This window comes from Muntiacus reevesi, chromosome 14 (assembly GCF_963930625.1).
Source record: "Muntiacus reevesi chromosome 14, mMunRee1.1, whole genome shotgun sequence".
NCBI classification, from domain to species: Eukaryota; Metazoa; Chordata; class Mammalia; order Artiodactyla; family Cervidae; genus Muntiacus; species Muntiacus reevesi.
The window spans coordinates 63,459,924-63,472,851 of record NC_089262.1 but is presented as its reverse complement, the minus strand read 5'-3'; the positions used below and the strand labels follow the sequence as shown (position 1 = coordinate 63,472,851).

General features: G+C 55.0%; 1 protein-coding gene across 1 annotated transcript in view; it reads left to right on the top strand.

Moving 5' to 3' along the window:
- Positions 1-345: 345 nt before the first annotated feature.
- ERGIC1 (endoplasmic reticulum-golgi intermediate compartment 1) overlaps positions 346-12,928 on the top strand; it is a 112,246-nt gene continuing 99,663 nt past the window's right edge. The window contains exon 1 of the mRNA XM_065905764.1: positions 346-532. Coding sequence (XP_065761836.1) covers positions 513-532 — 20 coding nt within the window. The 5' untranslated portion in view covers positions 346-512. The remainder of the gene's footprint in view (positions 533-12,928) is intronic.

Here is a 12,928-nt window from a genome sequence, read left to right as displayed (position 1 = left end):
GTCTCCTGCATTGCAGGCGGATTCTTTTTCAACTAAGCTATGAGGGAGGCCTCAACTCAGGAAAACCGGTTTGCAAATGCGAAATAACGGAGGCAGTGGGATTTGCTCAAGGCCACAGAGAAACTGATGGAAAACACAGTGGGGGGCGGAGGCTGGGAAGGCATGAATAACTGTATCTTTGGGTGCTCCCTTCCTCTCCAAGCCTCGAGCCCCACCGCACGCCCCCCTAAGGCCCGCCCCTGCGTCCCGGCACCCAGCCCCCACCGCAGCCCCCAGGCCCCTTTAACGGTGCGGCGGAAGGGGCGGCCGGGGGCGGGGGCGGTGCCCAATGCGCCGAACGGAGCGTCACTTCCCGGCGGCCGCAGGCAGCGGCGAGTGTCGGAGGCGGGGGGCGGCCGGTGGGGGCGGGGCGGCCGGAGGCGGCGTTGGCAGCGGGCTGGGACCCACGCGGCGCCGCGGCCCACCTGGCCTGCAGCGCTCCCATCCCTGGCGGCGGCGGCGGCGACGGCACGATGCCCTTTGACTTCAGGAGGTGAGTGTGGCAACGCCGGCGCGGGGCGTGCTCGGGCACGCTGCGGACCCCTCCCGCCTGAAACGCAAAAGCAGTCCCCCATCCTATGCATGCCTCCACCGGCCCTCGGGGACTCCAGGCGGGCCCCCTGCCGCACACAAAGCCAGCCGGAGGCTCGGAGGGCCTCGTGCAGCGGGAAGCGGGGCCACCCACCTCTCAGGCCGCTCCGCCCCTTCCCTCCCGGGGTCCCCCTCCCCAGGCTGCCCTGACACCTCGCAAAGTCGCATCCCCTTTCCCCCATGCTGGGAAACATTTCCTCCTTCCCCTAGATGGGAGCAATCGAGCTAAGAAGCCATCCCCTTCCTCCCCTCTACAGAGCCTTCCTGAACCCCACCCCAGTGACAGGTGCGTCCAGGGCACCTTGGATGAGCCCCCAGGGGTCTGCAGCCCCCTCCCACCAGGCAGCTGCTGGAGGGTTTCAGGTTTCCGGAGGCTGAGCCTCTCCCCACTGCCTCCAGCTGGAGGCCTGTCCCTCTGCTGGTGCTACGTCCTGTGCTCTGGGTCTGGGGGCTTCTTGGGAGGGGGAGGAGACGAGACCAGGGGCCTGTGGGCAGGACTTTGCAGAGAGGGCCCAGCCCGGCCTGGCCTTGGCTTTCTGCAGTCACCACAGCGAGCCCTCTGTGGAGTCCGGCCGCCGCCTGGTCCACACCGTGCTCGGCTAGGCCTTCTGGAAGCCTCACTGACAGGGTCTCCACCAGACTTTCCCCTGAGGTACGGAGCCCCAGGGTCTGCCCTGGCCTGAGGCAGCATTGCTGCACGTGTATGCCAGGGGAAAATTGCAGGGCTTGAGTGGGTTGGAATTTAGTGCCAGCTGAGTTAGAATCCTGTCTCTGTCCCCTCCACTGAGCAGGTTGGTATATTCTAGAAGTTGGGGCAAAGGCTCTGGGTACAGATCTCCCCTGAGCTGCTCAGCTGGATGACTTGGGCAAGTGTCTGAACGCTCTCAGTATCTCTGTCACCACCTGCAAATTGGAGCTAAAAATAAAGTCCCACCTGGGAGGGCTGAGAGCGTGAGAAGTGCTTAATTCAGAGCCTGGTGGGGTGTGGAGTTCAGAAGTGGGACGTTAGTGGACAAGCCGCCTCTCCGTGAGGCCATTTCCTCACCCACAGACTAGGGGTTCTGGTCCCTCCCTGCTGGTGTGAATGAAGCCAGGGTAGGGTGCCAGCCTTCCTGGAAGAAAGCCTGGCGGTGACCCCTAGGCGTGTGCGCATACTGGGGTGTCAGCCTGAAGAGCATGGTGGCCTGGGAACTCTTGCACTGGCGGGCATGGAGCTCAGCCTGCCGTGGGCACCGTGGCCGCCTCTCAGCCTGCCCCTTCCACGCAGCCCTGGGGCTGACACCAGGGTAGTTTTTATACCAGGAGAGGCTCCTCTGAATTCAGGGGCAGACCTCATACCAACAGTAAACATTCAGGCCACAAGAGAACTGTAGTTGGCACTTCGATTCCTGGTTCCATAAAGCCTCCCCTTACCCAGGCTGATAATTCCTTCTCTCGCCTCTGTCTTCTGTGTGGTTCAGTAGATTCTGGTGATTTTGACTTTATTGAAGAAGTCACTGCTTTGGGGCATACAGTTCATTCAATCTGCACCCAACCTCACATTTTAAGGGAAGGAAGTTGAGGGCTGAGGGTCTTGCCTTAGATTGAAGGGTGGGCCAGGGTCCCAGGTTGCACAGAATTCTTGACTTGGTGCCCCTTGAGTTGGAGATTGGGCATGTCCAGGTGCCATGGGAGCCCCAGCATAATGAGGTGTTTTAATCAATTTCCTTGAAAGCTTGTGCTACTCCAGAACAGTGAGAATGTATTCAACACTTTCCATTCACACCTTGGAGTATGAGCCTAGTAACCTGCATGTCTAAGATGTGTTCCTTCCAGGGCTCAGGTTCAAAGGAAGGGTCTGCCATCCCATGCACTTCAGTGTTCATTGATCAAACATTGACTTGAGTGTCTGCCCTGTGCTCAGCCCCCACCCGATGCCCCACTGCAGAGCTGGGTGACATGTGACCTGTTTGCCCAGGGCCAGGCGGTGGTGAGCTGATGGAGCTGGGATTCAAACCGGGGACTCTTGGTACCAAAGTCTTGGAGCTTGGTCTGTTAGCTGTGGGTGAAAAGGGAAGACTTGGGGGGTCCCCAGCCCTGTCAGATCTCTTAAAAACCTTGGGGGAGAGAGAAGGCCATGGCACCCCACTTACAGCATTTTTGCCTCGGAAATCACGTGGTCAGGGGAGCCTAGTCGTCTACAGTCCGTGTGGTCACAAAAGAATCACTAAACAGTAACTTCAGAGGATCCACTCCACCAGCAATATGGGCTGCCCCAGCAACCCCAGAGACGACCTGCAGTTTTACTGTAGTCTCTTCTACGTGTGCGCGTGTGTGACGTTTGTCTTGACACTTTCCACTTGATTCATCTCTTGTTCTGTAGTTTGTATAAACCTATTGAGAGTATAAAATCCAGCCACTGAATTGTGGTCACAACTATATGAACGTTTAAGAACATATATCAGTTTTGTTATAGGTATATAGTGATGCAATTTATGCTCAACTTACGTTTAGTGAAATGTACATGTTGTAATTAAATAACCCTTGATACAAAAAAAAAAAAAAAAAAAGACCACGGGAGATGGAAGGGACATATTCTGGTTGAATCCCCCTGCTCCCAGTTCGAGGCCAGGGAGAAAACCAGGCTCCCTGCTCATTTTGCTCTCCTTAATACAGAATAAAATCGAGCAGGGGGAGTAGGAACCTCTTGCCCTTTCTTAGGAGCCCTTCTTGCTTGCTTCGTGCCTGTGGGACCTCACCTCCTGTGTTCTTTCCTGTCTGTGAAATGGGGATGGAAACAATACCCATGGTTGAGAAGATTCACTGAGCCACTGTGTGTAAAGCACTTAGATGCAGAGTAAGCACCCAGGAAATTTTAGCCTAACACTGTATAATTCACTTAATTATTTTGTGCTTATTTTCTTCCTTCCTCCCATGAAAACATGAGCTCCCTCAGGCAAAGATTTTTACCTGTCTCCTTCATTGTTGGAACTCCAGTGCCTAGAAAACATTGCCAGAGCCACCCTCGACCCGAAGGCGGACGGTCTCTCAGAGTCTGTCGGGGAGGCCAGTTATAGTCTGATAATGCCACTTCTTCCTTTGCTGGGAGCCTTTTGGGCCCTGGGTGGGTCATTCCCCTCCGTCCTTGACTGGGTGCCTCTCAGTTGTACTGGGGGTGGGAGGAGGCCCGGGGCTCTCAGAGGTGGCTGTGTTTGCCTTGCTCCCAGGGCTTTGATTCCTTAGTCGCTGGATCTTGAAGTGGTGGAACTGGCCTTGTGACCCAGTTCCGTGGGTGTTGGCCCTGCCGGACCCAGTTCCGGCTGGCGGGGGCCAGAACACCTGCTGTCTCTGGCTTGGCCCGAGGTGGGGGGCAGGGGTGCAGTTCCCATAGCCAGGCCCAGAGGAGCCCGAGCAGGACTTTGAGGCACACAGAGGTGGCCAGCTCCCCCACAGCGGCAGCCCCTGAGTTGAAATGCGAGGACCTGGGGCATGATGCTCCCTTGTCACTCACCATCAGGCCCCGGGAGAGTTGACTTAACCGTCTCTGAGCCTCAGTTTCTTCATTTTCAGGAGATGGCCACCTTTGTTGCCTTCCCCAGTAGGGTGGATGCAGGGGCAAATGAGCTGTCCCTGCAGGGTGTGGTCAGCTACATGGTTTGTGGGGCCCAGTGCAGATGAAAACGCAGGACCCCTTGTTGGAAAAGTATTGAGCTTGTCAGGACAGTGACAGCGGAACATTAAGCCAAGTCTGAACACAGCCCTCCGAGCGTGGGGCCCTGTGTGACCGCACAGTTCTCAAGCCTGCGATGCCGGCTCTGCTGTTGGCACCTTGGCTCAACCTCCATCGCCTCTCACTCTCGCCTTCCGAGTGGTCGGGCATCTCCAAGAGACCCCAGATCTCCTCAGAGCCCCAGGGGAGCTTTCTGAAGTTGATGTGATTTTTTTCACATCCTGATTTCAGCCTTCAAGTACGGCCAGTAGCTCTGATCAAGGGCAATTTCCTTGGGTCCCCACGTGGCCTTGCCCGAGGGGGTCCCTGCAGCCCCCTTCACTCCCTACACCAGTGGCACTCCCAGCCACCACGGCGGGCTCCGAGCACACAGTCAGCACTCGGCAGGTAGCAGCTTACCTGGGTGCCTGTATTTCTGCCTGCTTCATCCCAGAAAGAACTTGGGTAAGCTGATGGAAACACATACTTTACAACAAGTTTAAAAAATTATAAATAGACTTAAAAATGAGGGTAAAAGGGAAATAAAGATCAGACCAGAGGAAAAATTTAGGTGAAAATCAAGCCAATATTTTGTGTTTATTCAGCGTGTACTAGTGCCTGACTCTTGTAAGAATCCTCCCTGTGCTCATTTAATCCCTCAGTAACCCTGCAAGGCAGGCACTGTTGTTATCCCATTTTACAGATGAGCCAGTTGAGGTGCAACAGAGGTAAGGGATATGATGGATCAGCAGAAAGTACTGGGGGTTGGAACACCTGCTCTCTGACCCAGAGCCCTGCTTGTATCCTATAGGCCCATCTCTAAAGCTTTCCCCTTCCATTCACCAAGTTCAGAGAGAACTGAATCCCCCTCTAATTGGATTCATTGGTTTTCTCATCTCTAATCCTTTCCCAGAAGTGCTTCTTAAGAAGCTTAAAGTCACCAACCTTTTTTTTTTTTTTTTAACTAGCCTCATGTGGTCTGACACCTGATTCTAAAATTGTCTTTAAAGACCCCCCACCCCTCCCCTACCCGCCACTATGGTCTCACAGTAATTTAGAGCAGTGGTGGTTCCCACCCTTTTCAGCACTGGAGACTAGTGTCATGGAAGACAGTTTTTCCACAGATGGGCAGGGAGGTGGGGAAGAATGGTTTCAAGATGATTCAAGCGCATTACGTTTGGGGTTCATGCTCCTATGGGAATCTAATACTGCTGCTGATCTGACGGGAGTTGGAGCTCAGGATGGGGGAGTGATGAGGAGCTGCTGTAAATAGAGATGAAGCTCGCCCGCTGCTCACCTCCTGCCATGCGGGCCTGATTCCTAACAGCCCATGGACCGGTATCGGTCTGTGGCCCAGGGGTTGGGGACCCTCGACTTAAAGGCTCTCACGCTGGAGGGTCCAGGTTTTCCTGCTCCAGCCCCTGGGGCTCTAGAGTGTAGGGCATGTGTTTACATGACCATCCAGACATGGAAGGAGATGGAAAATCTCTCCTCCCAAGGCGGTTTGGATTCCTGACCTCGATACTGTAGTATCTTTAGCCAGCTGTGGATTCATTAAGTTCTGTTTCCCATCTGGTAATCTGTTCATTTTTTAAATTTTGGAACTGCTCCTGGGCGGTAATGGAGACGCAGGCAGGGTGTGAGAAGGGCGTTTGGGGTGAGACTTACCCACTCCCCTTGTATTAGTAACCTTCAGCTCTGGCGAAATGTTAAGAATCACTGGAGGAGTTTTAAAAGTCCCCAAACTCAGGTGGCTCTCCAGACCCAGAACTCAGGACCTGAGGGTGGGAGGCTGAGGCATCAGTATTTTATAAAGGCCACCTTTTGATCCCAGGGCACTTCTCAGACTGAGAAGATTTCGCTACATCTGGAGAACCATCTTTAGCAGGCTGAGAGCATGGGGAAGGCCAGATGCTGGACTGGGTCCCTGCAGGAGAGGTTGGGGAGCGGAGTCTGGTCCCACTGGTCAACCCTGCAAGTCCATTCCCTCCTCTGGGTTGGTTCTTCACTAGTAAAGCTGTCAATAAGGCAGGTCAGGGGTCGGGGTGGGGAGAGGCGGTTACCCTACCATTGATACCCTTACTCTTCAAACTGTGGTCCCGCATTAACAACTTCAGCATCACCTCGGAGCTTGCTGGGAAGGCAGCATCACAGGGCCCACCCTGAATCTGGATCTGTAGTTTACCAAGGTTCCCAGGTGCTTTGGATGTACAGTAAGGTTGACTAACTCAGCGTCTCCTAGTCTGTGCGCCTCCATAATGGGGTCCCTCCTGGGAGATATATAGCGGGGGCATAGCTCACTAAAGACTCTGAGAAGTCCTGCACAAGAGGAACCCGAGTCACTTGGTTCAGTCCAGCTTTTGCCAAATGTACTGTGTAAGCCACCATGTGGTTTATAGGGTGGCCACTATCGTTTCTCAAAATATTGTTTGGGAAACACAGCTCTAATTGATCCTTTAAGGAAGTGGTAATTAACCTAATTGTCTGTTGTCAACTTTAACCTTCAGGTCTGTTAACTTAATTACACTGGTCTGTGAAGGAAAAGTAGGGCTTCCCTGGTGGCTCAGTGGTAGAGAAGAATCCACCTGCCAACACGGGAGACCGGGGTTCTATCCCTGGGTTGGGAGGATCCCCTGGAGAAGGAAATGGCAACCCCCTCCAGTATTCTTGCCTGGGAAATCCCTGGCAGGCTGCAGTCCATGGGGTCGAAGAAGTGTCAGACACGACTTAGCTATTAAACAACAGCATGCAGAAAAAGTACCAGACAGGGAAAAAAGCCTGCCAACGCTATTCTGTGTTCGTTTTTAAGAGAGGCAGGGGGAACTCAGGGTTCCCTGTGCTACCAAGAGCTAGGGGAATATGTACAGTGCTGTACAAATCTCTCTGCTCTCTGACTGGGCATTATTCCTATTTTACATCCAGGGAAATTGACCCCCAGAGATGCTGGGTCACACAGATGGTACTTCAAAGGGGCCCCAGGGGACCAGCTCAGCTCGGACACCTGAAAGCATAATCCTTTCCTTGAACGCTGCCTCTTGGAACCTTCCGGGCAGCACAGCTGGACAGGAAGCAAGATCCGTTTGAAATGGACTGAATGTTCTGTTTATCCAAAAGGTGGAAACCCTACTTGAGATGAGCTGGCTGGCTGTTACCAAACTTTAGTCACAGGTCCCTGAACATCGGGTGCTGGAAACACTTTTCTCTTGAATTTTGGTCTGAGGCTTGCATTTCTCAGGAGGAAAGGAGGCCGTCCGTATCTCATTAGTAACGCCTGACAGTCCCTCGGCTGCTGATGAGTTGTGCTCTGTGCTGAGCCTGCTGTTGAACTGGAAGATCACACTGGTCCCATGAGATAGATGCGATTGTAGTCATTTATTTTTCTGTGCTCTATCTTTTTAATTAACATGCAATAAAAGTGGCCTTTTTGGGTGTACTCTTCTATGGCCTTCATGTCATGTGACCGCCTCACAGTCTGGATATAGAACAGTTTCATCCCCCCGAGAAACTCTAATGCTATCACTTTATTCATTAAATTTTTAAAAATTGTGGTCAGAACACTTTAAAATGAGATCTACCCTCTTAACAGCTTTTTAAGTGCACCATGATGGGCGCAGTGTGGTAGAGCAGATCTCTGGGACTTATTATTTGTCTTGCACAACTGAAACTTTATACCTGTTGAATAGCAACTTCCCATTTCCTTCTCCTCCTCCAGCCCCTGGTAACCACTGTTCTACTCTCTGCTGCTGTGGGTTTAACTATTTTAGATGCCTCCTATAAGTGGGCAAAGTAATTTGGTCTTCTGTGACTGTGACTATCTGCTTCCCTCGTGCCTCAGATGGTAAAGAATCTGCCTGCAATGTGGGAGACCTGGGTTCTATCCCTGGGTTGGGAAGATCCTCTGGAGGAGGGCATGGCAACCCACTCCAGTATTCTTCCCTGGAGAATCCATGAGTAGAACAGCCTGGCGGGCTGCAGTCCATGGGGTTGCAACCAATTGGACACGACTGAGCGACTCACACACTTTCTGTGACTGGCTTATTTTACCTAACGCAACGTTCATCAGCTTCATCCGTGTTGTCGCACATGGCAGAGTTTTTCCTTTTTAAAGGCTGAGGAACATCCCATTGCAGTATACACCACATTCTTCTTGTCTCCTTATTCCCATTCATCTGGCCTTGGACACTCGGATTATTTCCACATTTCAGCTGTTGTGAATAATGCTTCGGTGAACATGGGGGTGTATATATCTCTTTAAGATCCTGATTTCAGTTATTTTGGATAAATACCCTGATTACTGGTTTGGTATTTCTATTTTTAATTTTTTGAGGACCCTCCTTACTGTTTTCCGTAGTGGCTTCTCTGATTGACGTTTCCACCAACAACATACAAGAGTTCCAGTTTCCCCATGTTGTCCCCAACACTTGTTATCTTTTATTTATCTGGGTGATGGCCATCCTGACAAAGTGTGAGGTGGTATCTCACTGCGGTTTTGATTTCCGTTTCCCTAATTGTTAGTGATGTTGAGGATCTTTCCCTATTCCTGTTGGCCATCTGTGTGTCTTATGTGGAGAAGTGTCTATTCAGGTCCTCTGCCCAGTTTTAATCAGGTTATTTGGTTGTGGGGTTGTTGTGTTTTGTGTGTGTGTCATTTGCTGTGGAGTTGAAGGAATTTCTTATGTATTTTGGAAATTAACCACTTTTCACATACATAGTTCACAAATATTTTCTCCCGGTGAAAAAGGTGCCATTTCACTCTGCTGATTGTTTATTTTATTGATTTAATTTTGAAACAGGAAGCCAGGATTCGGAGCTGGGGGTGACTGGCCAGGCACAGAGCTGAGGAAGCGCGGGACTGGGGCTTGAATTTGGGGTCTGTGAGCCAAGAGCCAGGGTGCTTTGCCCTGCGTTCCGCGGCCTCGCTGGTGCCCGGACGTTGCTGATTTTTGTGACTTCCCCCCAGGTGTGCACTATCCTTTTCTCTCTCGCTTTCACACCCAGAGCCGCTGTGGCAAGGAAGAATTTACCTAAAATTTCCCTTCACTGCAATGGAAGCACCTGGTGATGCTTGCCTTGTTTGGCAGTTTTGCTGGGTCCAAGGGTGCCTGTGTGACATCAGCAGGTGTCTTCAGGGCCAGGGGCTCAGTCGTGGGCTCCCGTTAGGAATGGCTTTCTTCCCACGAATCCCTCGAGGGCTGCCTTCGCAGTGCCTTCCTTGGGACAGACCCTCACACTCAGCCCATCTGGCAGATCGCCCTGGATACGAAGCCCTTCCCCGTGTCCACTGGGCTCCGGGCCCTGAACACGCCCCCTGACTCTGTGAGCCCCCCTTTTCCTCATCTGCGTGTTGGGGTGCTCACACTTCCCCGCAGGACTTCTGTGAGGTGGCATGGACTCGTGTGGATTGCGGGACGAGTGTGCTTAGACGACAGGGTGTTTCTCTCCTCCTGGCTTTGCCTGGCAGCCCTTAGCTCTGCTCCACGCGGAGCCCTGGGGACCTGCGCAGGGGGGCACCTGGCGGGCGGACGTGGCAGAGCCGGGACTCCTGGGGGGTGCAGGGCAGAGATGTGCTCTGGTGAGGACACCTGGGGCGGCTCAGCCTGGAGCAGGGCTCCCTTCTCCGAGTGGCACCCACATGGTGGCCCCAGAAACCAAGGCAGCAATCTCTAGTGGGAGACAGAGCCATCACAGGGTCATACGCAGATGCCCCCAGGAAGGCACCTTGGGGTGTGGGGGGCAGCTGGGTGCAGGCGCTGGAGCCCGTCAGAGACACGGGGTGGGGGGGAGGCAGCTGGGTGCAGGGGGGCTGGAGCCCGTCAGAGACACGGGGTGGGGGGCAGCTGGGTGCAGGGGGGCTGGAGCCCGTCAGAGACATGGGGTGGGGGGGAGGCAGCTGGGTGCAGGGGGGCTGGAGCCCGTCAGAGACATGGGGTGGGGGGCAGCTGGGTGCAGGGGGGCTGGAGCCCATCAGAGACATGGGGTGGGGGGCAGCTGGGTGCAGGGGGGCTGGAGCCCGTCAGAGACATGGGGTGGGGGCAGCTGGGTGCAGGGGGGCTGGAGCCCGTCAGAGACACGGGGTGGGGGGGAGGCAGCTGGGTGCAGGGGGGCTGGAGCCCGTCAGGGACACGGGGTGGGGGGCAGCTGGGTGCAGGCGCTGAAACCCGTCAGAGACACGGGGTGGGGGGGGAGGCAGCTGGGTGCAGGGGGGCTGGACCCCGTCAGAGACACGGGGTGGGGGGCAGCTGGGTGCAGGGGGGCTGGAGCCTGTCAGAGACACGGGGTGGGGGGCAGCTGGGTGCAGGGGAGCTGCAGCCCGTCAGAGACACGGGGTGGGGGGCAGCTGGGTGCAGGCACTGGAGCCTGTCAGAGACACGGGGTGGGGGGGAGGCAGCTGGGTGCAGGGGGCTGGAGCCCGTCAGGGACACGGGGTGTGGGGGGGCAGCTGGGTGCAGGGGGGCTGGAGCCCGTCAGAGACCCAGGGTGTGGGGGGGCAGCTGGGTGCAGGGGGCTGGAGCCCGTCAGAGACACGGGGTGGGGGGCAGCTGGGTGCAGGCGCTGGAACCCGTCCGAGAGTGACTCTCCGTTGGGAAGGGGCAGCTCCCTGTGGCTTGTTGCCCTCCAGATCACCCTGTTTTTCAGGAAATGATGAAAATCTCATAAATTGCGTGAAAACGATTAGTAACTGCTTTCAATTTTATTTTTGTTGAACATTATGCCGGGCCAAACCAAAGCCTTCTGAGGGCTGACGACGGCCTGTGGCTGGCGGCGGGTGGGCTGTGTGTCACGCATACCAGGGAGCCAGCACATGCTCGCCTGGTGGATGGGACTTGGGGTGGCCCCTGGACTCAGGAAGGGGTCTGGTGGGTCTGGACTTGGAGCCGGGAGCAGAGGAGCGAGGGGCCCCCAGGTTTGGGCAGAGGCGTCTCCGGGCACGTTTCCTCCTGGCCGGGGGCTTTCCGCCCGTGGATGGTGCTGGGGGCGCACGGCCAGCTCTGCCACCAGACCTGACTTTCCTCCTCCGCAGTCCCGGGCTGGCCAAAGCTCAGTCGGGGTGGCGCTCCTTCTCCAGACCCCTGAATACCCTCCGCCCCCAGGGTGTCTCTCAGGCACCTCCCCACGCTGTGCTGCGCCCACAGTGCCCGCCATGGTCCCTGCTCATCCAGTGCCAGGCTGGGGGCCTGGCCTGGTTCAGGTCACCGTCCGGTCAGGTTGGAACCCGGGGTCGTTCCCATTTGCCTAATGAGCATGCTGGGCACAGAGGGGACGGGACTTGGCCAAAGGCACACAGTGGAGCACTCTGTGATGCCAGAGCTGGTTTTCTCACCCAGCTTGCATGCCCCAGAGGGGAGGGTTATCCCCTTGGTTTTTGGGGGCCGCTCCATGCCTCCCGATGGCAGCTGCTGTCTGCTCAGTTGTCTTTGCAGTTTGTTGCCCCGGAAGCTGTGCTGGGGGAGGGGCTCCGGGTTGCCTGAGAGGAGGCCGCGCTCAGAGACCGTTGCCCATATTCAAATGTGGACACCTGGGGGGGGTCAGCTGGAACCCTGCTGGGGGGAGCGGTGCAGCCCTTCCCGTGGGGCAGGTGGGGCCGGCCAGCCCGCCCTCGCTCTGGCGGCCTCTGGAGCCCCAGTCAACAGGCCAGCCCTGGGCTGGGGTGGTGGAGACTTTGTTGAACATATTTCTTGAGGGCCTGCGGTGTGCCAGGCACTGAGCTCAAACCTGGGAATACAGCGCTGAGCTAGCCAAGCAGCTCCTGCCCCCCAGCCTCATGGGACATGTTTTGTCGGGCTTCTCTGGGGGCCCAGACAGTAAAGAATCTGTCTGCAACGCAGGAGACCTGGGTCTGATCCCTGGGTCAGGAAGGTCCCCTGGAGAACGGGGTGGCGCTTCTGTCTCTTTTTTAAATTAAAGACACTTTTAAATTTTAGAATAGTTTAGAGTTACAGGAGAGTTGCATAGGTGGTACAGACGCCCGCCAGTGTTCCCCGTGGTTCACACATCTGTCCCAACTAGGAAACTGACACTGGTGTGTTACTAACTAGACTCCAGACTTTATTTGGATTTTACCTCTTTTCCACTAATGTCCTTTTTTTGGGGAGGGGGGGCAGGCTTTTTATTTCAAAAAGATAATCAATTTTTAGTATCCAAACAGTTGCACTGTTGGTTTTCCTTTCTCCCAACTGGCTCCCAAAGAGACCACACCAGCGGGGAAGGTATACACCTAACAGACCTTCCTGGATCGTCACCAAAAAGGGGAGATTGGGTAGGAAAGAAATGTTTAAAAGCCCAGTGTGTTGCCAGCCCACAGACCATAATTTTCACAACCAGGTGGGGTAACCAGTGCACCCCAACCTGGAAGAAGCAGTTTCGACACAATTTAAAATTTAAGAACAGCTCTGTTCCCCTAGTGTCCATTTATTGCTCCAGGATCTATGCAAGAGGCAACCTTGCATTCTGTGGTCACGTCTCCCCCGAGCTCTGCCTGGGGACAGTTCCTCGGTCTTTCTTGTTCTTCAGTCTTGAAGAACACTGCCAGGTGCCCTGCAGGCTGTCCCCCACCCTGGGTTTGACTGACGTTGTCTCAGGATTAGGCTGATGGAGGGTGGAGTGCCCTTC